The 27723-nt window shown below is 41.8% G+C and overlaps 2 protein-coding genes across 2 annotated transcripts; one reads left to right on the forward strand and one right to left on the reverse strand.

Annotated features, from left to right (window-relative positions):
* LOC108113790 (coiled-coil domain-containing protein lobo) lies at positions 1–27401 on the reverse strand. The gene is made up of 9 exons (XM_017224498.2): positions 26985–27401; positions 26783–26911; positions 2206–2565; positions 1426–2140; positions 1165–1346; positions 891–1106; positions 616–837; positions 368–562; positions 1–311 (listed from the first exon to the last, which is right to left on the reverse strand). The coding sequence occupies exons 1-9, from the start codon at positions 27399–27401 to the stop codon at positions 78–80; spliced, it is 2670 nt and encodes an 889-aa protein (XP_017079987.2). The 3' UTR covers positions 1–77.
* Positions 16342–24640, forward strand: LOC108113791 (protein distal antenna). Its single transcript, XM_017224500.2, has 2 exons — positions 16342–16826; positions 21919–24640. Exon 2 carries the CDS (start codon positions 21972–21974, stop codon positions 23997–23999), a length of 2028 nt encoding a protein of 675 aa, XP_017079989.2. The 5' UTR covers positions 16342–16826; positions 21919–21971; the 3' UTR covers positions 24000–24640.
* Positions 27402–27723: the final 322 nt, after the last annotated feature.

Raw genomic sequence — 27723 nt, forward strand, 5'->3', positions numbered from 1 at the left:
TTTATTGCTTACTTAATTAGATTTTATTGTTCTTTTCTTTTTTTCAACTTATTTCTATTTAGATGTCTCCGATGGCCTTATTCCCAGATCCTCCTCTTAAAATTGAGACGAGAGTCCTTGAGCAAGGAATTTTTGACTACTTCGTACTTCTTTTGTGACTCCTCATGGGTCAGTGTCAAACGCTGTTGCACCATCCGCTTATTGAGTTCCAGATCCTTCGATTGCTGCACCAGTCGCTTGTAATCATAGTTATCAAACTGATTTTCGAATTTGTTGAGAAAACGATTCAAAGACTTTGACTCAGAGGTTAGCTGGAAAGCAAGAAGTGTTAAGAAATGCTCTTTTTGTTTACTAACTTTTGACTTACATCTTCATAGTGACGCTGCAGATTATTAAGCAAGCTCACAAACCGCGATTTCAGATCGTTAAGACAGGCATTATAGGCATTCAGAGACTGTTCGGGAGTTAGTTCTTCCTGATCCTTATAGGGTACCAGATAGGGAGCCAGGAAATCAGCAGGCTTGCTGGCTATTTCCTTCTTTAGTTCTTCCTCCTCCTCAAACTGAAAGTTAGAAAGTTAAAGTTAAGTTACATAAAAATTAAAACCAACTTTACCTGTCTCATTCTTATAGCTCTGGCTGCCCCATTCCTTAGCGGATCAAAAATACTAAACTTAAGCTTAGGCTCAGCCTTTTCAGACCTACGCAAGTCGAAGATATTGTTGATATCCTCAAAGATTTTTTCGAAATTTTTCCTAAGTTGGTCTTCATACTGCAGTTGCTCACATAGCAACCTATATAGTTCGAGATTAGTGCGAGTTGGATCTAAAGGATTGGCCTGTAAAGGATTTAGGTATTAAAACCAATTTAATATATAACTCATCAACTTACCTTGTATATTTTAGTTAGTTTCTCATCATATATAAGTTCCTTGCCATAATCCGGTCTTGGTGGCTTTGTAAACTCCACGGTTGTAGCTGTGAGTGCCCCAAAAGTATAATGGAACTTCAAAACAATTTTGTTTTGTTGAAAGAGAAACATGCGGGTGGCAATATCATTTTTGCACACATCATTAGCACTGGCTTTCAGAAACTTCTCAGTGACTTTCTGCAAGAGTTGGTTAACTTTAAACTTGAATAAATATTTATTAAAGAAATATTTTTACTTTAAGTACGTTTCCACTTGGAGTAAATTCAAATTCCTTGTACCAACACCTATCACTGCGTCCTTTATAGTGGAGTATAAGAGAACCTGGTTCCACGACCATCAAATCCAAGGAATCTATTCTTGAAGCCGAGAAAAAGTACACTTTTCGCTGCTGTGAGGTGTCAGAGAAAAATTCGATGGCTATAACAAAATGAAAGCAATTAAAGGAAAGTCTTTTATTATTTCAAAAAAAGGGTTAAACCTCTACAGATATACCCACATTTCAAGCTGTCATTCCGCCCTTTGTTGAATATCTCCTCATATTGATCGGTGGCATATGTGTACTTCACATGCCGCATTAGATCCGCTCGATTCTCATAGAACTCGTATCGAACTTTGGGAATGGTGCACTCGCTATTATTGAAAATGGTTAACTGCATAACTTTGCCATCGCGCTGCGAATATGGAGAAAATCTTTCGTGGATAGCTCCTTTGTATTGGATTTTCTTCTCAGAGCTGGGAAAACGTTGCTCGAAGTCAGCCAGACCAATGTGCAGCCGTTCCACCCAAGAACCAATGCAATCCAAGTGCTTCTCCTCGCTAATATCCCGATCTTCCTCGGCGATATTTTCATCGGATGCCATTTTATAGGTGCGCATCTCAGGCGGCTCACCTGGCAGCATGTGCTCCCAGTCCTTTGTGTCCCGCAGATCCCAACGCAGCTCAGATACCCTCTGATGTTTCTGCTTGCAGACATAGTAGTTGTACTCATTCCAGATGCTATCTATAAGGATGTATTGCTTGCAACCAGTTTCGCATATGAATCCCGTTGAGGGCTCTATAAACATGGCCGTAGGAGGAGCCTCTACCACATCCCCGTTGACATCAGTGTAGGTAGTCTTGGGCTTGACACTCCAAGGAGCATTGTTGATGATCACCACCCAGGCATGACTGCGTCTATAATGATGTCGATCCACGGCCAGCAGCTCAAGGTCCTGTTTATCGGGAATTTCGCATGTTAATCTTTGCTAAAAATGTACAAGTGCATGTTTATCCTTACCTCCATTTGCTTCCGGATTATTTCGTCCTGAATCCGTTTTTCCTCCTCCGCTTTCAACCTGTGAACTTCGGCCATATCCTCCTCGAGATGACTATTCAAATCGGGTAATCCGCGCAGCTTATACTTTTGACCCGGCTTCTCAACCTTTGGCTTTATCTCCTCCGCCTCCACCTCGACGATCGGATAGGGGTAGGGAATGGCTAGCTGGTCGTTGAGTATAGTTTCCTCGCGAGCCACTCCGGATACTACTAGTGCCGGGTGGCCAGCTCCAATCAGCATGCTGACCAGCAAAGTGGCCATCTCGTAGGAATTTCCCTTGCGCCTTCGCAACAAAGTATCTGGAGAAATCAGGCGATTTGGCTGGGATTTGAAAGGATAACATTAAGGAAACGTATCAAAAGGGAAATCTTTTGGTTTAAGGTTAAACAGTATAAAGGTTAAAAATAAACATAATTTTCCTTGTGAATAAAATCTTTTTAAGAAAATAGCTATCATCCATAGATTAACGTCATTGGAAGCCAAAATGCAGTTTCAACTCCGGAGTTTATTAGTTAAATATAAATATATATATATCAAGGTGTATATACGATATATAAATCGGGGCTCAGGAAACAGCATGTCAGTTTCCAGGAAATTTGGCACAAACTATTGCGCAGCACGAGACAAAAAGGAAATCTTCGATTACCTTTAGCAACGCTTACCTGCCCAAGGAAAAAATACGAGTATGTACCCTTATATATGGCCCTGTAAAAACAGCAGGAGTCAAGATCGTATAGGTTATGTTTTACAACCTTGGAAAAGTTATATCCGCTTTGCATAGAAGTAGGGAAAACCTCGAATTCGGGAAATGAACCTGTTGAGCGGTGTGAATTTGGATTTTGCGTTAATAGGGATAGCCTAAAATTGGTCTACTTTGAATTTTCTACAAAATAGAATAGAATCTAGAATAGAATAGAATAATATTTTTTTAAGTTTAAAATATTTTATTTTTATATACTTAAGATAAAGCCAAAAGAGGCTAGACTTATTTTAAACTTTTTAAAGTCAAAATTCCTAAGGACCTTAGAAAATCAATCAGGAATCTCAGACTACTGAATAAGAGGATGTTTTCCAACCGGGGTATTAACCAGCCATATATACTGTTTACTCATGCCCGTTCATTTTTATGTGTTTTTTTCGATTTTCCGATGTCATTCAGAGGCTGGAACAATCAGCGGTCTGTTTTCATTGCATTTTTCGGCGATGCATTGAGCTGAGACCCACTCCCATTTAATCCGCCTTGGGTTATCTTTTGTCCCGATTGTTTACCTGCACATCTGCGAATGCCCCGTAGGTGGCTGCGTGACCCCGTGCCATTCATCTTCTTTCCTGTTCCGCGAAGACTTAGGAGACAATCCTGCCATTGCCAGGAATTCTGTGCATGTGCGTCCGAAACTCAATGTGTGTGAAGCGTAGCGAAACGGCCATTAACGCGGGAAACGCTGGCAATTATTGTGGGCCTGGGCCGGGGCATTCTTGCCTCTCTTCAGTCGTTGACACATCCGCACTTCGAGATTGCAATTGCAACAGAGGGAGCGATGCAGTTTGAAAATTCAAATGCATGCCGCTCTGATTTGGGTTGTTTTTTTTTTGGGGTAGTATTCGGGGGAATTGGCACAGACTTTAAGATCTAGATCTACCAGGCTAATGACTATATTGTTTGTGATTTTCATTTACCCTAGAATTTACCTATATGCAGTTTGGATTCAGAACAATTCACCCGCTAGAAACAAGCTATGAATGATTGCAATTTCAAAAGTCATACATAATAACTTATGATTCCCACAATTTGACTGCCAGGGTTGATAATACTTTTCGCGGGAAAGTTCTTTCGCAACATATAGAGCTAGAAACAGGAGGAAGAGCGAACGTGTGGAGGGTCCTGCACCTTTCCATCCTTCCACCCTGCGCAAATACGCCCCGTCGCTTCGAAGAAGGCCATTAAAATGCAAAATCGCCGTGTGAAGCCATAAGAATCACAATGAGGCACGGAGTCATCAGTTATCGGCGTGGCGAACGGCATGGCCTGTTCGCAGTGTTCGAGGTCAAACACTCTCGCTGGCATTGAATCGATTAGTCAGCAAACCAGTCAGTCAGTCAGTCATCTAGAGGCGTCTAATTGAATTCGATGCAAAAGGCATTACCTGGGCAGCCGATTGAGTTCTTCTCTTGGTCCTGGACCCTGGGATTCCCCCTTTCTATACCCTTAAACTGAGTTCTACTCAGTTGCCAGCCATTTGCCGCGTTTCAGCACCGCTGCTATCACTGCGGTCGCGCGTAATAAGAAACGCTTCAAGGTTATTCGAACGTGTTAAATTAGGATCGGGCCCGGCAGGGCAGTGGCAACAATGGAGGAGCGAACATGACGAAAACAAAGGGACGAATGCACAGCGAGAATGGAGCAACGGGCGCCCGGTTGCTCGAACAGGGGCCATAGCTCAAATTACAGGCAGTAAAGAGGATATATTGGAAGTGATAGATCAATAGATACCTCTTACTTTGAAGAGAAATATTCTGGCCTATGGGTTTTGTCTCTTTCCAAACTTATTGACTTATTGAAGGTGCCCTTAACATTGTTCCTTTAGTTAATCATTAAACTGTGTTATAGGGACCCCCAAATCATTCCCACTAGAATAGCCAACTTTTCCCTTCCCACCTTTTTTTCCTCAAAACCAATATACCCCACCACACTAAGACTACTAGGTACGAAACGACAACGTCCATCTGAAGGAAGAAGTATAGAAAAAAGAGCGGAAAAAAACTGCGCCAAAAGCGGCGAAAAATTGCGAAAAAGGGTGGCAAGTAACAGAGTCTGCCGAGACAGAATCACTTTCAGTTGCCACCCTGCTGAATGGCTGCCACCGCTCGCGGGTCACAACTCAAAACAATGGGCTCAAGACAGGGTTGTCAGGCAAAACGCAGACATGCGGCCTTCCCTCGTTGACACAATGCAGCAGCGCGCCTCCTCTTCATCCCACACCCATCGAGAAGTTCTCATATGTACCGCGTCTCAATATATATACACCGCCCCCACACCAGCCCATCGACAGCCCTTTCTTCCTTCGTTAGACTAACCTGGGGGCGAAGGACTCGCTGGGGAGGCACACATCGCTTATCGGGATGCATAATGAGCCGCTGCCATCTTTTCCACAAGAGCGCTGAAACAAAGCGGTGAAATTCAGCGCGATTCCTTGAGTTGAGCCGTCGAGTCCTTGCGGTCGCTCATAAGACAGGAGGACTCTCGGTTGTCCGGGTGTGTGCGCCTCCAGGAAATCCCAAGCCGGGCCTTTTGCGGGCCAGCAGCATGTGTAAGTTTTTAAATGAGCACACACGATGAAAATCAGCGACTTAACCCCTTTATGATAATGTACTGCACGGAAGTGTTATTGTCCTGGGGACAAAAGGACACACGGCGTCGCTAGTGTCGCCATAATACGCGCAATACACCCCCCAACCATTTTCCGGGCCCCATTTCACCGCCTAATGTTGCCCAACCCAACCTTAACCATCATATCACATCTCAACCCATCCCATCCCACAACCCGCTCACTATTTGCGCGTCTTTCTTAATATTGTGCCCAGGATGTATAGTACGTGGATGTCTATAGCTCCATTCACCATTCACCACGCTGGGATTTTATTATTGGCCCGGCTTCCGCGACCCAAGTCCCCGGGCACATAAAAGTCCCGGCCAATAGACGCTCTTAAAAACGGCCAAGATTAAGATATAAACACGCGAAATTAAGACATTTGAAGAGTCAGTCCCCTGAACATCAGTCGGTCAAAGGCACTGCTTTCTCGGCTGGAGTATAATGGCTTGGGCTGCGGGGGTATCACGTTTAAGTCTCATCATAGTTTTACTCATATCCCTGAAGGAATTAGACAAAGGATTTATTAATATGGGCCACACTATAGTAGCCTAGTTTTGCAAGTTGTTAGAGGTTAATAAGTAACCTTTGAAGGAGTCTTGATTTGTGATTGACTAGAAAGTTAAGAGTGATAATAATGAAGGTGGTATTTCCAAATAAGAAAGATATTTAAGATTTAAAGGTATTCCCATTTTATCTTCAACCAAACTCAAATCCCTTAAATAAACCCCACGCATTACATTTCCAAAGCCATTGTATTTAATATAATATGATTGACATTTCTGAAGCACTGGCCATTCCTGACAAGCATTATTTTTCCTAATCAATACCTCTTCACATATGGCCCGATGTGTATTAAATTTGAGCCGTTTGCCATTGGGAGGCATTCTTATTCAATACCGCGCTGTCTGAGCCAAGCGAGTACGAGTATGTATACGACGGCGACGACGATGATGATGGTTTTAAACTCCGCCGTTGTCTTTGGGATACAGACCCTATACAGCCGGTGGACAGAGGCCAGCCAAGTGGGAGTGTAGAATGATGGTGGGGGAGGTGGTGAATGTGGCAGAGTGGCACCCACCGACTGCCAATACGGCATCCTAACGACGGCGCACAACTTACAATCACAGATTCGATCCAAGTCACATGGCGTTGCCCACAGCGAGGATAAATGCGACGGACAGACGACGTCGCTAAGAACCCAAATGGTATGGGGTCGCGGGCATCGGGACTCGCAGCTCGCAACTCTCAGTTCGAGTGATGTGACGGGGGTCGCGAATCCAGACAGATGCGGACACTGATGCGAGGACTCGGACACAAAGTCGATGTGTGTTTGGTTTTGGTCTGCTTTTGAGCAAAGGAATACGCCACTCCATCGCGGACAAGGCGAGTAAGTGGAGCCGACGACGAGTCCTGCAGTCGACAATGGTCGACGGTAGAAGCTAGATGGTGCACAGTGAAAAATCAGTACCATCTTGTATGGGATAAAATGTTATAAAATTGAACTAAAATGTATGGCTGAATTATGTTTTTGATTGCAGTGAACTAAGGTATCAAGTTTTCAGGTTTCCTGTTATTAATTTATATCTCAAAACTTAAGTCCTGCACTTTCTGAAAGTCCTCATAACACAAGAACTTCTTTTCCCTTTACACCTCATTGAATATTGTATAAGCTTGCAGTGGTGCACGAGCAAGTGCAGTAAAAACATATGTTTACTATTTGATATTCAAATTATCCTGGTCAGAGGACAATAAGATGCCTCACTTTATTGTTCTCCGTGTAGATGGTCGACGCTCGATGGCCGCGGCAATGGCCGTGTCAGCGACAGCGAAATTGGCGTCTAGTTTATTGTAGCCACGAAGGCTGTTGGCCATTGCCGGAGCACCTTTGGCGGTGGAACGTGGTGGGTGGTATGGTGCAAGGTGGTCTAGAGCAAGGTGGTCTGTTGGACAGTGGGTGGATGGAGGAACGGTGGTTGCGGATGTTCTGCGACTTAAACCGAGCATGGCATGGTAAACAGCAGCCGCGGGGCTAGAAGGTCGGGAAGCTGACGGAGAATGGGGTAGGAGGCAACGTCATCAGTTCGCTCGCCTGTCTGACCATATATGGCCAAGTCCTGCGAAGTCTGGACGCGAAGACCCGCTGCCAGTTTTCCGTCAGGGAGACGCTTTTCTTTGTCAAAGGGTTGCTGCTGCGGACCGAGTCGCTGAGCAGCCAGGGAAATGAGACATGGATTGCCCGTTCGCAGTTTGGGGCCCCTTTTTGGCTGGGTTTTTGCCGGTGGCACTTGGCCCGATCTCGAGTGAATTGCTCTCGAGCCGAAGGAAATCGATATGCGCATAGACGGCGGGGAATGGCGAAAGACGAGTATCTGGAAGATAGCTTGCCGCATTGTTAGTTTTTTTCCCACTGCTTTTTGGTTTGGTGTCAAATCGATTTTGATATACGTTTTTTAAATCAGTTTTAAGAGCTGATTTCAAAAATATTTCTAGGAATAAAGCCTTTCAATAAAAGAGTAAAAACCCAATTAAATATTTTATTTACTTTCAAATAAGTTACATTTTTCTTTAAAACAAAAATCAAGGATTGCGGCGCATAACTTCCTTCTGGTTCATCACCTCTAATCCTTGTCATATATCCCATCAGATTAAAGGGTATCCTCGCGTCGCCTTAACAAAATAAAAACACCCTACCCATCGTATTTTCGCTAAAACACCGTCAGTCCTGGTTTTTGTCATTGAAGTCGAAAGACGACAAGGTTCGCAATTGCAAAACTGACCAAGCAACACGACACGCTATTCTACATGGCTGGAATGGAACTCCGCGACTCTGTGCACTCAACCGGAAGCGACAGCGTTTTCATCCCCTCGAGGAAAGGAACATCGCGCGCCGTATCGTATTTGGTTTCGGCAAACGACTTGGAATGGTCTGCTCACTTCGCATCGAAAATTGTAACCCCAAGCCAAAATCGCAATAATAATGAAAACTTTGCTTTAACTTGAGAACAACAGAAATATTACAAGATCAAAAAGGCTCTTTTCATTTCCGGAATCATATATACATCTTTATTGTTTATATTGCTTTTGCCCTAGATATTATATCTTTATATTAATCTTTAAATGAGTTTTAGTGACATATGTAGTTCACCGAGAAGTGTTACGCCTCTTTTTTCGTGACTTATATTGTCAGGGGAGCAACCGTAGACATCTGTTGTCCAGAGTTTGGTTAATGCAATGTCCATTTATTTTTGATTTCCCATTTGCTGAGATTCTTTTACGTGACAATGATGACCAATGATGATCTCTGTAACCCTCTTCTTTGTTATCAACCAAAATGGTTATCCTTTTATTCCTGCCAGAAACGCTGCTGTTGCATTTTTGAGTAACACCAAGAAACTAGATAAGTTTTCAGGACAAATTTCTTTAAAAAACTTCTTAAAATATTTATTTTATATAGTTCAGTTCAAGAAACTGTTCTGGCATATTTGCACATTCATTAGGCATGGGGCATACCATAACCATATCCGTTTTGGCAGCCACTCAACACGTGCATAAAATCGCGTTTTATCGCTTTTCGTCGCCGTCGCATCCTTTTTGCGTTTGCAGGCTCTCGTATTTCTTAGCAACGAGTGAATGGCAAAGGACATCACTCTTGAGTTTACAGCGTCAGCGCATATCGCCATCATTTAACCGCATTGTGGCGTCGATACCTCTTGGTACTCTTACTAAGGGGCTTAACCATTTTCTAGAAGTTAAGATTTGGCTATACTCGTATATATAATCGTAGACTCATACGATTTAATCATATTAATGAAGATTTATCTAATCAAATTGCTTTTTAGTATTCAAATTTAATATCTTATTCAAGAAACATTTGTTATAGAGTATCTAGTAGTCGAGTTTCCCTAACTTGAGCACTCCATCTTTTCTACTTTTTTTGCTGCAGTGCAGGGAATGTCGAACACGTATGAGAAAAGGCGCAAAAGAAGGCCTATTTGAAGTGGTGGCGTGAGTTCACATGAATGGCTAAACGCGGCAAGGAAATGCTAGTTAACATTGCCGTATGAATTGATTTGTTTTCCATGCCTTCTTTTGGCTAGTAGCCCCTTTAAAAACAGTTCTCCGGTACTCAAGTATCTTGGCAAATATTTTTCCGGGTCTAATCAAAGTTTTATGGCTTCCGAATGGAGTTCAGTTTTGGATAAATTGGTGATCAATGATACCTATAAAATATCATTAAATTGAGGAGTTTTAAGTTTAATATACTATATCCTATACCTATATTTACTCTCTTCATGATATATAATAAAATGAAAGTAAGTTTGTGACATAATTATATGTTTCTAAAACCAACCAAACGACTAGCCTGCCATTGATACGAGTAAAAGTAAACTGGCTAGACTGGGACATAAAAATAAAATGAAAATAATTACTTTTTGTAACATACAAAGGAGAAGAAAAAAGCAGAAACTCAGACAAACTTTTTCTCCTTTGGTCTTGCAAACCCTTTTTTGTTTAAAAACAAGCAAAAAAGAATGCAGACAAGAAGGAACGAAAAAAGTGTGCCAAACAAATTGTGTGATTATTTTCACAAGAGTGTTATAAAGTGAAATCGAATTTGAGGTCTTGGCATTTAAAGGTCAAATGTTATGATCCTTGAAAGTATAAACCTATATAGATCCGTTGTAGTGGATATATTTATTCTTGAGCTCGAATCATTGACTTCATAAGATCTACAAATTTGTAGTTTTAACTAATCTGCCGACTTGTTTGACCACTCGAAAGTGCAGCTCTTTGCACTTACATATTTTCGCCGCATAACCATATCTATATGTATGTGTGCGCTCATTTATATATCCTGGCATATGAGTATAAACAAATAGTGGCATTTGCCAATGTGTGTGTGTGTGTGTGTGCGATGCACATGACTGTTTTCGGACCTATAGCAATTAGCAACTGATTGAACCTGTATATAAGCTCCTCCGAGAGCTGGCTAGCTGCTGCCGCCCGTATCTAACGTCGTCCATCTTAGGTGCAAAGAATATCTTAACAAAGCTCTGCCGAATACATAAGATGCGGACGGCATGGACCAAGGATACGAGAAAAAGTGCATGTGTCTGCGATATTTGCATGTGGCTCGCACTCGACTGATTCTCGGACCAGGATACGAAAACTGGGCGGTTGTGGTGTCAGTAGATGTGCACCAGTTTGTATTTGTGTGTGTGTGTGTGCTTGTGCATTTCTTGCCTTGCTCTTCCACTTGCTGCATATAGTTTAATTTTGAAAAGGATTCGTCTGCCCGTTGCTAGAGCTCTGGCCAAAAAGGACATCTCGCTCACTCTTGCCAACTGAAGTCTGAATCCTCAAGCTCGTTCGCTCTCTCTACCTCTTTCTATCTCACTGGCTTCCGCAGCAGGACATTTGCCGATGCGATGCGGTGGAGGCGAGTCCGTAAGTGGCCAGTAGTTGATGGTCGAAAATGCTGCGTCTGGTTGTCCTGACTGCCAGGCTCCCTGGCTGTCCGGCTACCCGGATGCCTCGCTCTGCCCGGCTGCCAAGCTCCATCCATGGCTACCTCTTCAATTGTTTCAATTTCCCTGCTTGCTGGAAAACTCTCGGAGACCAAGGCGGCCATCGGACGACGGCCAGCATTTGGCTTAGATTGGAAGGACAAATTCCAGCCTGGCCGTTTGCCTTCTTCTTACGCGGCATCCTGGCCAAAGACCAGTGTCACACACACTCGCACTCCTAGCACACACATAGACACACACACTCTCAGGTAAATGCTGCTGACAAAAGAGCCAGGACTCAGGACCAAAGGGGTGGAGGCGCATTAAAACAAAGGAGCTACGAGCTCGAATATGCAAATCATAGGAACATAGGAGCAGCAGCTATGGCAGCATCACAAAATAGAATACCACGAGTGCACAGCGAAAACCCACCCAAAGGGAAGGGAATACAGGACGAAAGGACGAACTGGGTCCAAACAACTTGCGAGAGCTGCGGTTTTGTCTGTTCAAATCGCCTTAGCTTAGACAAAACTGCAGATAATGGCTAAGGAGGCAGGATGGGTTGGGTTTTGGGTTGGGTTAGGTAGGAAAGAACTGCGAGACCGGGCATCTTGCAGGACCGCCCAGGTCAGCAGGATTGCGGACAACGGATTAGACAGTCTCCAGGCGACGATGCTCGGCTTGACCAGTGCAAGTATATCTGCAATACATGAAATCAGGTGGATTCAATGGGAACAACCTCATCTTTCATTGAAATCAGAATGTTTTGCATAGAATTTATATATTTTTGAAATATTTGTTAGGCTAACATAATATGGTATTTTTTACAGTGTCATGATGGGTTTCAGTATGGTAAAATGAATATTAATCTTAAATCGAAAACTGGTTGTGGATTTTCCATACTTCATATCGGAAAGCAGTATTCATATTATATACATTATGATATCAAAAACCTAAAGTTAAGCCATAACAGAAGTAATAAATATTTAAGAAATATTTAAGAACACATTTTATTCCTAGTCCAGGTGATATATATTTTCCCAATCCTTGATAACCATCAATATCAATTCTATTTCAAACTGCTAACCAAATGAGAATCAAAAACTGAACTGATAGTGATCGAAATCAAAATAAATGATCGATGAGTTGATTGATATAGGCACAAAATCGACTTTAAGCCAATGTGCAATCAAGTAGGCATTTAAGAATATATCCCAGTGTACATGTAGCCAAGAGAAACACACACACACACAAATATCCAAAAGAAACACATACATAGGAAAACCCGTGTACACACATTTATCTTTTTGAAGGCAAAACTGAAAATTTTGTTTTAGGAACAGTTATACAAAGACAATGTGAGAGGATGCAGATTCCCAGGGCGGGTGGGCGTTTGTTAGATGGGTGCTGAAAATCAAGCGCACACGTCTTCTAGCATATGTACACGAACACACACACACACACACACACTGAAATAAACAAGGACCTCAATGCGTGTACATATAACCAACAATCGGGGGGTGACCAGCGTCCAGGTCCAGGCCCAGTGCGCCTTCATCTTTCAATTCACGCGAAAATTTCCTTCGCCATCCGGAGGTGTGACATGAGGGGTTGAGTGGAGGCTAGAGGAGGGTGTGGGGAGGCAGGGTGAAAGGACATCGCAGGACGACGGTGACAACGACGCGGGTTTGCCAGAGTCGGGGAGAAAGTGAATTGAGTTTAGTCGAGGACGACGAATTCGTAATTGTACACACACACGCAGCAACATTAAGGCATCTCGCACACTCACACATACAGAGAACACACACATCCAGAAAATGGGGTTTTGACCATCTGAGGGGGTGGCCAGTGGGTGGGTGGATGGATGGATGACTAGGACGAAGGCGGCTGGCAAGGAGCTGCAGATATGAGAGAAAGTCCGGCGGCCAAAGAGAGGACGAACGAAAATGGAAAATGTTGCCTTGGTGGACACAATGGACAATGGACAATCGGTCGGTTGGTTGGTTGGACGGGTTGGGTTTGGGTTTCGTCAGGATAAGAAGGGGTAGGGGGTTTTTAGGTTGGCCGATGAAAATCTGAAGTATATATACCCAAAAACACACACATATACACACTCACACACTAGCACGCACATTGGCATAAAGCAACAACTCTAAATTTTCGCAGCAGCAAAATTTACGCTAAAGATGCTGATGTGCCTGCGGATGCTAAGAAGAATGTGCGTCTGTGTGGGTAGCGTGTTGCCAAACTGCTTGAGTGTATGTGTGTGTGTGTATGAGTGACCAGTGTGTATGAGTGAGTCCTGGTTATGTGTATGTGTGACGAAATGAAGCGACCCGGGCAGGCTGCTTGGCTTTTTAGTGGCAAGGATATGTTTCTTGCCAATGCGGCCCCATGCCGGCCATCTGTACTCGTGGTCATAGTCGGTAGTCCGTAGTCTGAAGTCCGTAGTCCGCCGTCCATCGTCCGCTGTCCGTATTCCGTATTCCGTAGTCCTGCGTTATTGTTGCTCCTTGTTGTGTATACGCCTCTACTTATATGTACTATGACTATACTATATCTTTGGGCCCTCTGCCCGTGTGTGTGTGTGTGTGTGTGTGCGAGTGCGTGTGGTTGTGCGTTTTGGACATGGATTCAAAAACCTTTCTTAGCGATTTCCCGAAAGGCAGCAACTAGCAACTCTGGCGACACTGCTGCTGTCTTTTTCGTTGCCATTGTTGTTGTTCTAGTTGTTATTGTTGTTGTTATTATGGTCAGTGGACGCCTTCGTTGGCCAGATACAATAGGGAAATACAGAGATGTATATGTATTAGTGTCTGTGTATGTGTGTGTGTGTGTGTGTGTGTGCTCTGCGCAAATGTTTTGCATAGCAACTATAAAGTCTACGACCTCAAATGCCTATGCGTGTACACACATTATATAAGATCGTAATCTCCGGGATATCCCAAGATGGTGCAAATACTTGCCAGGATTTTCATTTCTCACAACTAATCAAAATACATTTTCAAACTTGTCTCTGAATGGAATGTTGAAGATGACCTATGAGGAAAAGCCTCTGTGTTTAATCATTATCTATGAGTTTTCAATAATAACTTACATCAAACAAGCTTGAAATGTTAATATATATTCTATCATTTAAGAGCTATGAGGAAACTCTGATGTTCTAAATGAATTTAGAGTGCTAGAAACTGAGTTAAATTCCTTTCAAGTTTGGCTTTATAAGTATGTTTATGTCTTTATGCATAGTCTTATTTCAATTGTATTTAAAATTGAATGGTTAATAATGGTTTCTGTGTCGTTTTAGGGATTAAGAATGTTACATATTACATGGCTTTTTTATTAATTATATATCCATAATCTCAACAATTTCCCTTAAATTATCACCTTTTCCAATACTAACCTACGAAATTTTATTTTAATTAAATAAAACAACTAATAATAAGCCCACATCATTATTATTACCCCTTTACAGCAGTTGATATTAGCATATACCTAGTTCGATATCCATTTAATTACTTCGCCAACTGACGTTTGTAAGCCACAGCAATTTGTCTGAAGAAGTCGATTAAATAGCAACCACTATATCTGTATATATCTTGGAATATGTACCAATATACTTTCCCATCGAGAGATCGTTCGAGAATTCCGGTTCCTTCGACGATCACCTGGTCACGCTCCAGCGAAAAGAGCGAAGAAAGCCGCTCTATGGATTCGCCTTGTTTTCAAACAGGGGGATTCCCAAAGGGGGGTTTCCCCGTGGGGTTAGCACCTCCTGCCGCCAAAACATGATTCGTGCGGCAAAAAGCCGAACACGAAAGCTGCCCAGCTGTCCATTCTTGCTCTCCCAATCTGTCTCTCTCTCTCTCGCTGTCTCTCAATCTCTTAAGGAAACGGCTCTTTGGCTCTCAGGACTCTCTGCCAAAATGGGCGCGAAAGAGAGGCGAGCCAAGTAATCTGCGATGAAGGCATGTATCAAAACAAAGCGAGAAAAACTGGCCACAATAAAAACAGCAACAACTGCAGCACATGACAGCGGGAAAACTAACAGAATTATCAGCGGCGATAAAATGGAACCCCTACTGCGAAAATTAGACAAGGATTTTGGCTACGTTTTCCACGTTCTTCTCGCAGATCCTTATTTTGGTAGTTCTCTGGCATTTAAGGAAGGCAGAATATGGCTTGGCTAAACGCAAGCAAATGCCTCCTGAGGTTACACAAACTGTTGCACTGAGAAAATTCTTGAGTATAAAAATGACATCAGCAGGGCGTTTCTATCACCAATTTTGTACTTATTAATAAATAGTTTAAAAACAAATTATTCATTGGAATATACTATTTTTATACATTACATTACAAAGATACTTTTATGAAATTAAAATAAAAAGAAAGTTCTTTATTACACAAAAATAATCTGATTTTTTTTATTACTTTTGGATCATTTAAGTTATAGATAATATGATATTTGATCACCCATTCAGCACTTAAACTTTAGACTTTTCTGTCTAGAATATTGCATTTATAAAAATATGCATTTTTTCAACTACAACATCCCATTTTTTCTCTCTGTGCTCACACACACACGTGGGCGCAAGAAAGGAGGCCGAAAAGGATGTGCGTCTCTCAATCTCAAAAAGCCTAGCACGAGTATTGCGTCGTCTTCGTTGCACACAACTCAGCGGATGTGAGTGTGTGAGCTCTTGTGAGGGTGTGCGTGCCAATTTATGTGTGTGTGTATTTGTGAGTGGACACTGGCCTGTGGTTGGGCCGGCCAAAATGCCAAAATGCGAAAATGCGAAAAGGCCAAAAGCAAAACGAACGGGGAAGCCAAAGCGAGAGGACTTCTTCGCCGCCGTCTTGGCCGTTATTAATCATTGTACATTTGGCTGTCACCGAAAAAGGCCGCGAATTTCGCAACAGAGCGGGAGTGAAAGAGAACGAAGGAAGCAAAAGAGAGAGAGAGAGAGAGGGAGAGAGGTATATTATAGCAAAATCAAAGAGCGCGAGCGAGAGAGAGCGACTCACGCACACCTACGGCCACGTAAAAGAAACAAAAACGACTACAACTACAACTACTAATACCAGGCCAAACTGACCAGCACACAACCACCATTCTCGACGTGTGTGTGTGTGAGTGAGAACGAAACGCCGCATTTCGTGGACGTGCGACTTTAAATTTCCCGTGACGTCGTCGCCGTCGCAGCCGCCGCCACCGTCGTCGTCGTCGTCGCCGTGCGGAAATTCGCCGCGCTAAAATCAAAATTCACTCAAGTCCGCCGCGGTAGTTTGTCGCCGCACTTTAGCCGCTCAGGTTCGCACAGCCACGTCACAGCGACGCAGCGTCACAGATATCACCGTCACAATATCCATCGACGAGCGCGAGAGAGAGGTCGCACCGCATGTCCTGTCGCATGTCCTGCCGCTAAAATTCGCACGCCACAGCAGCGGTAAATAAATCGCATCGCAACGCGATAATAAGTGTTCGATTGTGCTTACTTCTAATATAATTGCAAAACAATTACATTTAACTGCTATCCATGTGAACTAAATAACGTGTTTAATAACTGATTTATCGCTGGACGAGAACAATAATAAACAAACGCAAAGAGCTGTACTAACGGGTCCCATTAAGATCTAATATCAAATTTCTCCCGCCTTCGCTGGTAGAAGGCTTTGATCACTTTTCGACCCGGAAGTTACTTAAAAGGTTAGTATTGTTTATAATTGGTGGATGAAGAAGTTATAAAGTGTTTTTGATTTTATAAGTTTGAAATATTTGGCTTAAGAAAAGTTGGAAAAATGTGTTGAAGGTAAAAATAAAAAATAAAAACAAATTGATGCTTAAGCTGAAACCTTCTGAGAAAATTGATATTTTATTATTTAAAGTTTCCAAACTTGAAGGACTTAAGAGCCTTACTATAAATGAACTAGTTTGTTTTATGAAAAATAAATAGTTAGATGTCAAAAAATAAAAACAAATATGTCAATGTCATTTAGTGAATACTTAAAACAAGTTATAGACAAAAGGTTGATTTGATTTAATCGGTGTCAATTTATGATAGGATTTAGGAGATGAAAGAGTTAGGTATTCCAGAAATTGTTCATTAATATGTCCGTATTAAACCCTTCCATATATATTTTGTTAGTTTGTCATTACAAATATAAGTTATTACGCAATTTTTAGATATTTTTTTAAATAGACATTTTAGATATCTATAACAAAGAAATAAAATAAAGAAAATACATTTCCTAGAGCACACCTTAAAAATGATTATACAAAATATGATATTTAATATTTCCTGATTTCAGATATATTTAATTATTATTTAACTATACCTCCATGTAGTTGCTATTTAAGCACTGCCATATGTGCTGTTTTGGTAGGCCAGTAATGCGCGCCCCTTGATTTATGCAACATATTATTCATAATATTTAGCATATACTTGATCTTAAGGGACCTTAGGTCTATAAGCATATGCTTTCTTGTCACATATATAATAACCTTTTCTAAGTTTTTAATTTTTATTTCTCTCGACTTGAAACTCTTAACACTCAAACTCAAAGCTCTCTAAAATTAAAAACATATATTTTAAACTAATTCTAAAAACTTGCTTTGAAGTTTTGGTCAAAATCCAAGGGTAAATTGAACACTTTTTTAGTATTAAGAATTTAAATGCTTACGTTATTTTTAATTATAATTATACATTCCGAAGAAACTTAAAAAAAAGCTTAAAAATTGGAACTATATGTTTTTTAAAGTATTATAATAATAGAATTTTTAAAGAATATTTGGTTTCTTGTATTTATCAGAGTTAGTATTACTATATCGGTATTCACAAATATATATGTTAGCTTGTCCGTATATTAACTTATTTTAATTTATAAAAAAATAAATTTAAAGAGCTTAAGACTATTCGTGATTAGGAGTCTCAATAATGTTTCAAGCCTAGATTGATTGAGATTTTGGTTTTATTGACTGACCATTAGAATGATACTCAAACTTAACCTTTTAAAAATATAGTTTTTTTTGGATAGCAGTCTAACACTTTTTAAGAATAAAACTTTGAACAGATGTACATCACTTTTCTTAGAAGGAAACCAACCAGTCAAGGAGTATTTTTGCCAAAAAGGAAGCTACATTAAATAAGAGAATTTTACTTAGAAATACAATAATCCCAAAGGTCACTTTAATTTTCTAGTTATTAAAGAAGTCCTTTAAGGACCGTATATAGTAAGAGCCTTTAACTATTTGTGATTCGTAAAAACCTGGTAGAAGTTCTATGTTTTGAGTCTACACAACGATTAACCAATTGATTACTAACCTTTCCAAGGCAATAATGTAGCATAACATTAATCGGGGTAATCATAAGCAAAAGCACACAATAATATGGTGGAATAGTGCTTAAAGCCACATAGATCATTGGTTCCAACAGGTCGAAAATTACAGCAGACACATGGTTTATTTGCACACACATAACTGCGGTGTGAGAAACATCCCAGACAGTCACACACACACACACACATACACCAGCAAGCAAACAAAAAAAAAACAAACAAACAAACATACAAACACAATTGGGTTCGGAACTGAGGCAACTTTTTCTTTTATCTACGGAATTCTTATTTTTATTTGTTGCCTCTTTTTATGTGTTTTATTTCTTTTTGCATTAGCACAAACGAATGGAGCTATCAAACGCTTGCACATATTAGTACTAGTTTCAGTCGTTGACCTCCATTTGCCAGACTTTCCTGGCCCCCCCTTGAAGCCCCCCTCCCATTCATCTGAACCTCCTTGGTGTCCTTGCCACATGCATTGCCCCTGTAAATGTATATGTGTGTCTGTGAGTGAGTTCAATACGAAGCCAAAGAAACGAAAAAATAGTAAATACAATAAAATTATAATTGTATATAGGAAAATCAGAAGCTCTTAGCCCACACTCACACACAGACACACACACAGCCATACACAGAGCCAAATGGCCAGACGGTTGGCCATTACAGACATACAGACGAGTATGGCCATTCCAACATACATATGTCCTGCTGTCCCGTCTAGGTGTGTGTGTGTGTAAGTGTGCATGTGTGCACAGCAGCAACACCAGACACAGACAGACCCCCCTTAACCCCCCCACACACACACACACTGACAAACTTGGTGTAATTCTTTTATATTTATTTCTTTCATCTTTTTCTGTTGTTACTAGATTTTTTACACACTTCTCACTGTCCCAGTTCGGTTCGTGAAAAGTTTAATGGCGAGCCGGCTAGGACAAGGACGGACCCAATGTGGAAAGCGAAAGTAAAAATTCTTTTCCTTCTGTACAACCCCTCCTCACCCCCTAACCCATCTCTAACCCAAGCCCCATCCCATTCCATTTGCTGAATGGCCAAAGACCTTGTAATTTTTATACAGCTGTAAAAGTTTTATTCGATATGTGTTTGGGTGCAGGTTGTTGGCAGGTCGGTAGTTCTCTATGCTTCTCTGGCTCTGTGGATCTCTGGATCCCTGTGGGTTGAGTTAGTTGTTAGGTGTTCGGTGTATGATAGCGTTTAGATGATGGCCAAGCAATGGCAATGGGGCAGAATCACATGCACCGCCGTCGACACACTTATTTGCTGCTCTATTGGTTATGAACATCCCAACAGTAGCAGCAGTGAGACTTTGTTTGTGGATCGGGTGTCGTCTTTGGGTGGGGGAGCCACCTGGATAAGTAAGCATTAAACCGCATGTTCAGCCAGGTGTCGAGAGCATAAACATAAGTATGTCTTGAAATTGAGTTAATTATGCAAATGTTCGTTAATAAAGTTATTTCAATTATATTGTAATAAGAGAAATATGTTGGAATTTAAAATGATAATATATAAGATTCTTGAATGATAGAACAGCTACAGACATGGAAGGAAAACTTAACTTAGATACTAAAGAATTAACCTAATCAAAATATTTAAATATCATTTATTACTTTTATTATTAGGATAAGAGTTTTCTTATTCCTGTTACTCATTTCTTTCTTAATAGAAAATTCAAAGCAACAAAGTATCAAAAATATTTTTAAAATATCAAATGAAAAACTAAAGTATTAAGAAATAAATATCCCGGAAACTACTTTATATTCCTTTTATTAGTATATATTTTATTTTATGTATTATTCCATCATTTAAACAGCACTTTCAAGAAAGGAAGGTCACAGCCATGCACTATGCACATTCCTTCAGTTGCTTCACCACCTTCACCAAATCCATCTGCTTATTCCAAATCATGAGCTTGTGTTTGGTTAAGCAACCAACCAACTCACCCAACCAGAAGATAAGTCCAGTGATTCAGGAACCTCCAATTAATAGCTGGCAACGTGTAAACTCCATTTCAAGTGGCTGTTAAGCGGGCCAAGACGCGATTTGTGTTTTGTAAACAGGCATTGCGATGGATGGCCAAACGAAAGACTCCACCAGTTTGGTTGTCTCCGCTCTCTTAATTCCCCCAAGTTTCTCTTTCTCAGCAGAGTTCTCTCTGACGCGAAACACACACCTACTATAGCTCCTTGTATATTTGAATGCTATATAGATATATATATATATATATATATATAGATATGTAGATATATATGTAGAGATATGCAGGGAAAGAAATCATGTGTCAGTCATGCGCAAAACGTGTTTTTCATTTTAAAATTGCACCATGGGGCGAGCTCTTTTGCATGCCTCACTTTCTGGAGAGATGGAGGCGGAGCATATTGTTGCTCGCTCAGGTTTCCTGGCCAGGCATACCACTTGGCCGGGACTTTTGGCCAGGCCGAAAAAGACGACTTGGTCTCTCTAGTTGGGCCCAAAAGACGCTGCTGCACCTGCTGTTTGCCTTTTAGCTACATTTTCAGTTGCGGCAGAGTAGGCAAACGGGGCAGACGGGGGCAGTAGGGCTGAGGTGCTGGGAAGGCGCAACAGGCGTGCTTTGGCATTGGCATGGATCCGTGTCCATATCCTTCGGCATCTCAAGTTGGGGGATGTTCTGCGCTGCAGCGCCAAGTGGCCCGAAACAGGTAAACAAGTTATAAATTTGTGGACTCGGCAAAGTTCGGCCGACGAATGGCTTGTTCTTGTTGCTTATTCGTAGCTCGCGTTGCGCGCTGCATTTTGGAGCAGGCGCGTCGCGGCGCGAAGGCAACGCACCAATTAGCATATTCCATTGTCTCCCCGTATACACACACATACACCAACAGACTCACACATAGAGACATCGAGTCCTTTTTGCAAATTTGGCATCCTTCGTGCGCCGAGCGCAAAAAGAGGCAAGGGGCGTGACGCAGCTCATTTGCCTGCAAGAGCGTAGAGAGAGATTTTGTCATCCTGACTAGAGCTGCCCAGCAAATACCTATGTGTGTATATATAGATATGTAGATACACTGGGACCACCTACACGTATACGCAATATAGCGCATACGCCCGGCAGTGCGGTTTATTTACACCGCGACTTGTCTGTAAAACTTTAAAGCGCGCGGCGATTTTATTGGAGCCCCGTGCGAACATGCGAAAGAGCCATCCACCACCACACCACCCCCCAGTAACATCCTGGTACCTTTCCGGTTCCCTTTTGCTACCCACCCAACCGCAACAGCCCCCCGCCCCACTCGTTTTGAAAAGTACATGGACGCGCGCACACGGCATTCGCCATTCGGTTTAGCACATATATACCGCTATGTGCTACACCGCTGGCGAATGGGAACGCATCGGTCCGCCGTGCGATATGCGATATGGCAAGTGTGTCACGGTAATTAATTAAGAAACGCTTGTTCTTCTCCTTGCAGACGCCAAGCTGTTCGACAACGGCCTGAAGTTGGATATTTCCAGCTACCCCCATATGAACATCCGCATGGGCACAAAGGGCAAACGTCCCTTGCGGAGTTTGACGCCCCGCGACAAGATCCATGCCATCCAGAGGATCCACGATGGCGAGTCCAAGGCCTCGGTGGCCAGAGATATCGGTGTGCCGGAGTCCACACTGCGCGGCTGGTGCAAAAACGAGGATAAGCTACGCTTCATGTCCAGGCAATCGACCACGGATAACCTTTGCGCCGACTCCCTGGCCGATAAGATGGATGTCTCTGGAGGAGGTGGAGGAGGTCTTCTGGGTCCGCCAGAGAAACGCCAGCGATTGGAGGCCGCCCTGCCTCTGAACTTCTCCAACAAACTCAAGTTCGATGAGCTGGCCTTCAAGCGATCACCACTGAATGGCCTGGACTACAGTACAAACAAGAATCTAGCTGATCTTGGGTATAATGGTCTTCCCGTGGACTATGCGGCCTTCAATGGTGGGGTCAAGGCTAAGGTCTTTGGCGCTGATATCAATCGACCCGCCGCCGATCCCTCCCTGAATGCCATTAGTCCGCTTTCGAGTTTAACACACCTATCAGGTCTCACCGGCATATCGCAGTCCCCGCTGGCGATCAGTTTCAACGAGCTAACCACAAACCTCAACTTGCTGGCCCAGCTGAATCCGGGTCTGGCGGCCATGTCGGGTCTAAATAGCTTCCCAGCGGGTGCTGGTAACCTGAGGAACCCGAAGCCAAATGCCCAGACTCCCCTGCAGGTGCAGAGTCCCAGAAGTGATAGTGGAGATCGGTCAGCTCAGGGGCTATCGGTGAAGAACTGGGCCAAACAGAAGCCGGGCGAAAGCCAAGGCAGCCTGAATCTTAGCATCAAGAACGAGGTCAAAGGAGGCGATATCAAGAGTCCGAGTCCATCGATTGCTCCATCGCAAATGGGTGGGGCCATGACTCTCTCCAATCTGGCTGAAGATCCTTTGCTCTACTGGCTAAAGTCCCAGCAGACAATGTTGGGATTGAATCCTCTGTATCCGCCTACGATTCCCATGGGCGTGACCAGTCCCCCGATACGCTCTTCCACACCGCAACACATGAGTCAGCTGGCCCAGACTCCGCCGATACCCTCGGCTCCGTTGACGCCTTCATCCACACCATCGGGAAGTCTGGACGAGAAGAATGCGGCGTGGTACAACTGGTGCAAGGCCTTTGGGGCCAGTCTGCATACCCTAAATCCCAATGCAGCCACTCTGGCCGCCCTGCAAGCCAACTCACTGCAACAGCAGGTGGCCACATCGACTGCTGATGGAGGTTCCATGAGTGATCCCTCGAACATTCTGTACTCCCATCTCACCAAAGAGACTGAGACGCCATCGGTGAGAAGTCTATCCTCCAATGAACAGAATCCCGAGGCTGACGAGGCCACTGAACCTGATCTCGACGGGGAAGCGGAGGCAGAGGCGTCCGGGAAACCAGAGGATCTTTCAGCTGCCGGCAAAGTAATGACTCCCTCGCAAAGTCCCAATGCCAATTCACGTCCTGGAAGCAGAAGTCCCGAACCCAGAACGAAGATCAAAAGCACAGAGACCAACTCGAATCCGACAAGCGAATGCAAAAAGATTCTTGACAATATGCTGTTTAAGATTGGCGGCTTAGAGGCCAGTGCTCCTTTGATACCAGAACATGGATCCGAGTCTGAAGGAAGCTTCCAGGACACCAACAATACGCATACGAACAACAACGACGTCAGTGCCAGCAATAATAACAATAATAATTCCAATAAAACGGACGAGGAGGAGAAGGGCAAGTATTTGGACTGCACAGGGGATGAGGACATTGAGGCCATCCGGCATGGCGAAAAGTTCCTGCAGTGGCTGGAGAACTGCAGCAATCCCCGAGTGACAGCTGTGCAATTGATGCAGCTGAGATTCCTGATAGCCGCCATTAAGTCAGGCAACGAGACGCCCCTGATCGAGAAGCCCTGCTCGAGAAGTTTGCCGGAGGACAACGAGGAGAACGCCGAGGAAGAGGGCAGCGGCCGGGGCAAGAGTCGTCGTCGCAAATAGGAAAAGCCAAAGTTGGCGCCCACGGAGCCAGCCACGGATATTGAAGATTACCCAAGCAATGCACTGCAGGATGGACCAGATCTAGAGGTCCCAGATGCCACCGAGGCGGCAACCAGGTGCCACGTTTATGCGCCGGCCGTATATAGATCGTCGGCCACCCTACTCAGCTCCCTGTTCTTCCCCCCCTACGAATTTGTACATTGTGACCTCGACGATGACCCGGACGACTGCCAGATCACGGGCGAATACCAGCAGTACGACGAACTGAGCTCCAGCAGTTAGACTAGACTAGGCTAGATTCGATCCCGAAGGACTCCACTGAATTTATCTCCTAGCTGTGAAACCTATCGAGCATACTTTCAGTCTCTTTCAATTCCACTTGTATTAATTAATCATACGGTTAAAGCGTGTATATATCGAGAATCTCTATTTGTAGCTATTATGGATTTCATTTGACGGAAACGGAAATGTCGACTTTGTTTTGTGTGTGTGTGTGTTTTACCCAATGCATTCTAGAAAAATGTTATAGCCTTTATTTTTTTGTTACGAAAGAACCTTTTCGAACTGCAAGGTGTGTTAGCGCGGATAACATGCATTTGATATCAAACGTTTTTAAATTTCGTATATTAATAAACTATGGAAACGTGCTCAAAAGAATTTTCTTAATTCGAAATTAATGCGATATTTAAATAAAAACATTTACAAATTTAAATGTAATTTTAAATACATGTTCAATAAAAAATAATTAGATAATTTTTATGAAACTCTTATGAAACTGCTATTGTCTTTATTTATCGGAATTGGCTTGAAATAATGGAAATCGGTATGCTGGGAATGGGAATATTTTACCACTGGAAAAAATCATAAGAACCAAAAATATTGAACATTAAAACTCTAAATAAAAGTATCAATTAAATGAAAATTTCCAAATTGTGTTTTTGCAAAAAAAAAAACGTGAAGTAACCTCTTAAAATCACAATGTTGTTCCCATAACTAAGTCAATTATGGTCCAAATATTATTATATTATTATTAATTATTTTCTAATTCTTAATGGAATTGCATCCATAGTTTAAAATGACAAAATTTGGTCAATTTTTAAAAATTTTTATGACTACCTCTTATCACAAATGTAAAATTTGGTTTCCCCACTTTCCTCCTCAAGGTGATAGTATTTTACCCATAGCTATGCCAATAATGGTCCAAATATTTAATGTCATACCTTGATGAACTTATTTTCTAATTCCTATTCGAGCTGCATTCGCAGATTAAAATGTCCGAATTTTGTCAGTTTTGATGATGTTACCCCTTTTTAAAAATTTGAAAATTGCCTTGCACCATTTTCCTCCTCAAGGTAACAGTATTGTTCCCATAACTAAGCCAAAAATGGCCCAGACATGGAAAATCATATCTCGTTGAGTCTGATTTTTAATTTCTAGTCGAACTCTGTTCACAGTTTAAAATGTTGCCATTTTTCCCAAATTTTGATGATGTTACCCCTTATCGAAAATGCGAAAATTGGATTCCTCCATTTTCCTCCTCAAGGTGGAAGTATTGTTCCCATAGCTAGACCAATATTGGTCCAAATATAGAATGCTAATGAGTTTGTTTTCTAATTCCTATTAAAACTGCAATCACAGTTTAAAATGTCAAAAATAATGGGGTACCCCTTATCGAAATTTCGAAATTTGGTTTTTCCTTAATTTCCCTTCAAAATGAAAGTAGTGTTCCCATAACTAAGCAAATAATGGTCCAAACATGGAAAGTCATATCTCATTAAGTTTGTTTTTAAATTCCTAGTCGAACTGTGTTCACAGTTTAAAATGTCAAATTTTGGACTTTTTTTTGAAAATTTTGATGATGGTACCCCTTATTAAAAACTCGAAATTTGGGTCAAAATTAATTTTCCCAAAATCGAAAATAGAGTGATAGGGGTGGTAAGTGGTGGTCGTTGGCAGCACAAAACAGTTGTTCTTTCAGCTGTGCGTCTTGTTTTGACCGGGCTAGAGCTAAAGAACCGACCACAGTATTGCAAATTTCTGTTAAAAATAGGTTTCCAGATTTTTCAGCCCTTAAACCAGAGCTAGCAACAAAATATCAGAACAATAATGATAAAAGCAAGTATAGGGGCTTAAAATTTTGATTGTTAGCTGCATAAAACTGTCACTGTCTAAGCCGTGCGTCTTGTTTTGACAAAGTTAGAGCTAAGAAACGGCAACATAACCGGGCTCTCTGCTCTCAAAAGACGTGTACTTGATTTTGGGCCCCAAAAAAACCAGATATTTGGCCATAGCACAGCCAAAAATGGTCCAAATATGGAAAGTAATACCTCGTAGGGCTTGTAATTTGATTGCCATAATTCCCAATCGATTTGCATTAAAATCTGAAAAACTTTATTTTCGGCCATTTTTCGAAAATTTTGATGATGGTACCCCTTATCAAAAATTTTTTTCCTCAAATTTTTAACCCAGAACCAAGGCAATTACCATCCCTAAAATAAAAATTGTACAACAAAAGATAGTTTCCAAACGTAAACCCCCTGTTTCAATTTCATTCTAATCGATAAAAATAAAAATAAACAAAAACAACAAATAAAGCCCCAATCACTTCTTCCGTCACCTTTTGCATTTTCCTTAAACAATAAAAACAATTGAAAAAGGCAAATACAATTAATTTGTATTTAAGAATGAAAAAAAAAACAGAAAAAAAGTTTAAAAATTTTTTTTTTTTTTTAAATATTTAATACGACATGGGAAAAGAAAAGAAAAAAGAAGATAAACTTTACCAAATTTATTGGGTCCTCTAGTGGTTCATATTGAACAAAGTCGGCGACAAACTTGGCAATTTCCTCAACGCTGGATATGAGTTGCGTGTAAATAAACGCTGTTGGCCTGATGGTGGTGCAAACGAATTTCTGTAAGTTGGTTAAGATGGGCAATTTATCACAAACCAGTTAACCGGTTATAGAAGGATGGAGCGGACATTACCTGTACTTTGCATTCGTTGGGCAATGCCAAGACCATCGCTCGCCTCTTCGGGTAAGAGAGAACCAATTGCTTCCGGAAGTTCTCAGCATAAAGAAGGAGTAAACGTTCCTTGGGTGAAAGCGTATAATATGAGGGAGGATAGCACTGTGGACTGTTTTCGAACTCCTCGACTGTCTCGGGAAATGATAGATCGATCTTGCCGATATTAAGGGCAGGTTCTCCTTCAGACAAACTAATTTCACTCGATTTCATCTCCTCCATTTCCTCCTCGTACTCCGCGCCCATTTCTTCTGTAAAATCCGACTCCGAGACTTGCGAGCGGCGTGCCTCATCGATTTCCTTGAACTTGGCAGTATGCCGACTTGGGTCGATGTTGCTTACCATCTTCTTGTACTTCTGGAATATTACCTTCGGCATGTTGGCTTAGTAACGATTACCGGCTCTTCAGAATAATAATAAACAAGAAATGTTTCTATAACTACGGTGTTCGTGGAAAAATATATATTTTTCAATTCGTCAACATGTGACAGAAATCAAAATGTTTGTTGTTAGATAAGGCTGTATATGGGAAAGATTTAATACGATCAGAAAATTCGGTTATAAATTTATATTTTGATAAACTTTTTATATTAGGAAATTTTATTAGTCCTTTTAAATGCTTTTAAAATGAAATACAAAATATATAAATATGAAGCTTATTGTGTAACTACAGACAGGATGACTTGGCTTATAATAGAAA

Source organism: Drosophila eugracilis, unplaced genomic scaffold, assembly GCF_018153835.1.
Source record: "Drosophila eugracilis isolate 14026-0451.02 unplaced genomic scaffold, ASM1815383v1 contig_367, whole genome shotgun sequence".
NCBI lineage: Eukaryota > Metazoa > Arthropoda > Insecta > Diptera > Drosophilidae > Drosophila > Drosophila eugracilis.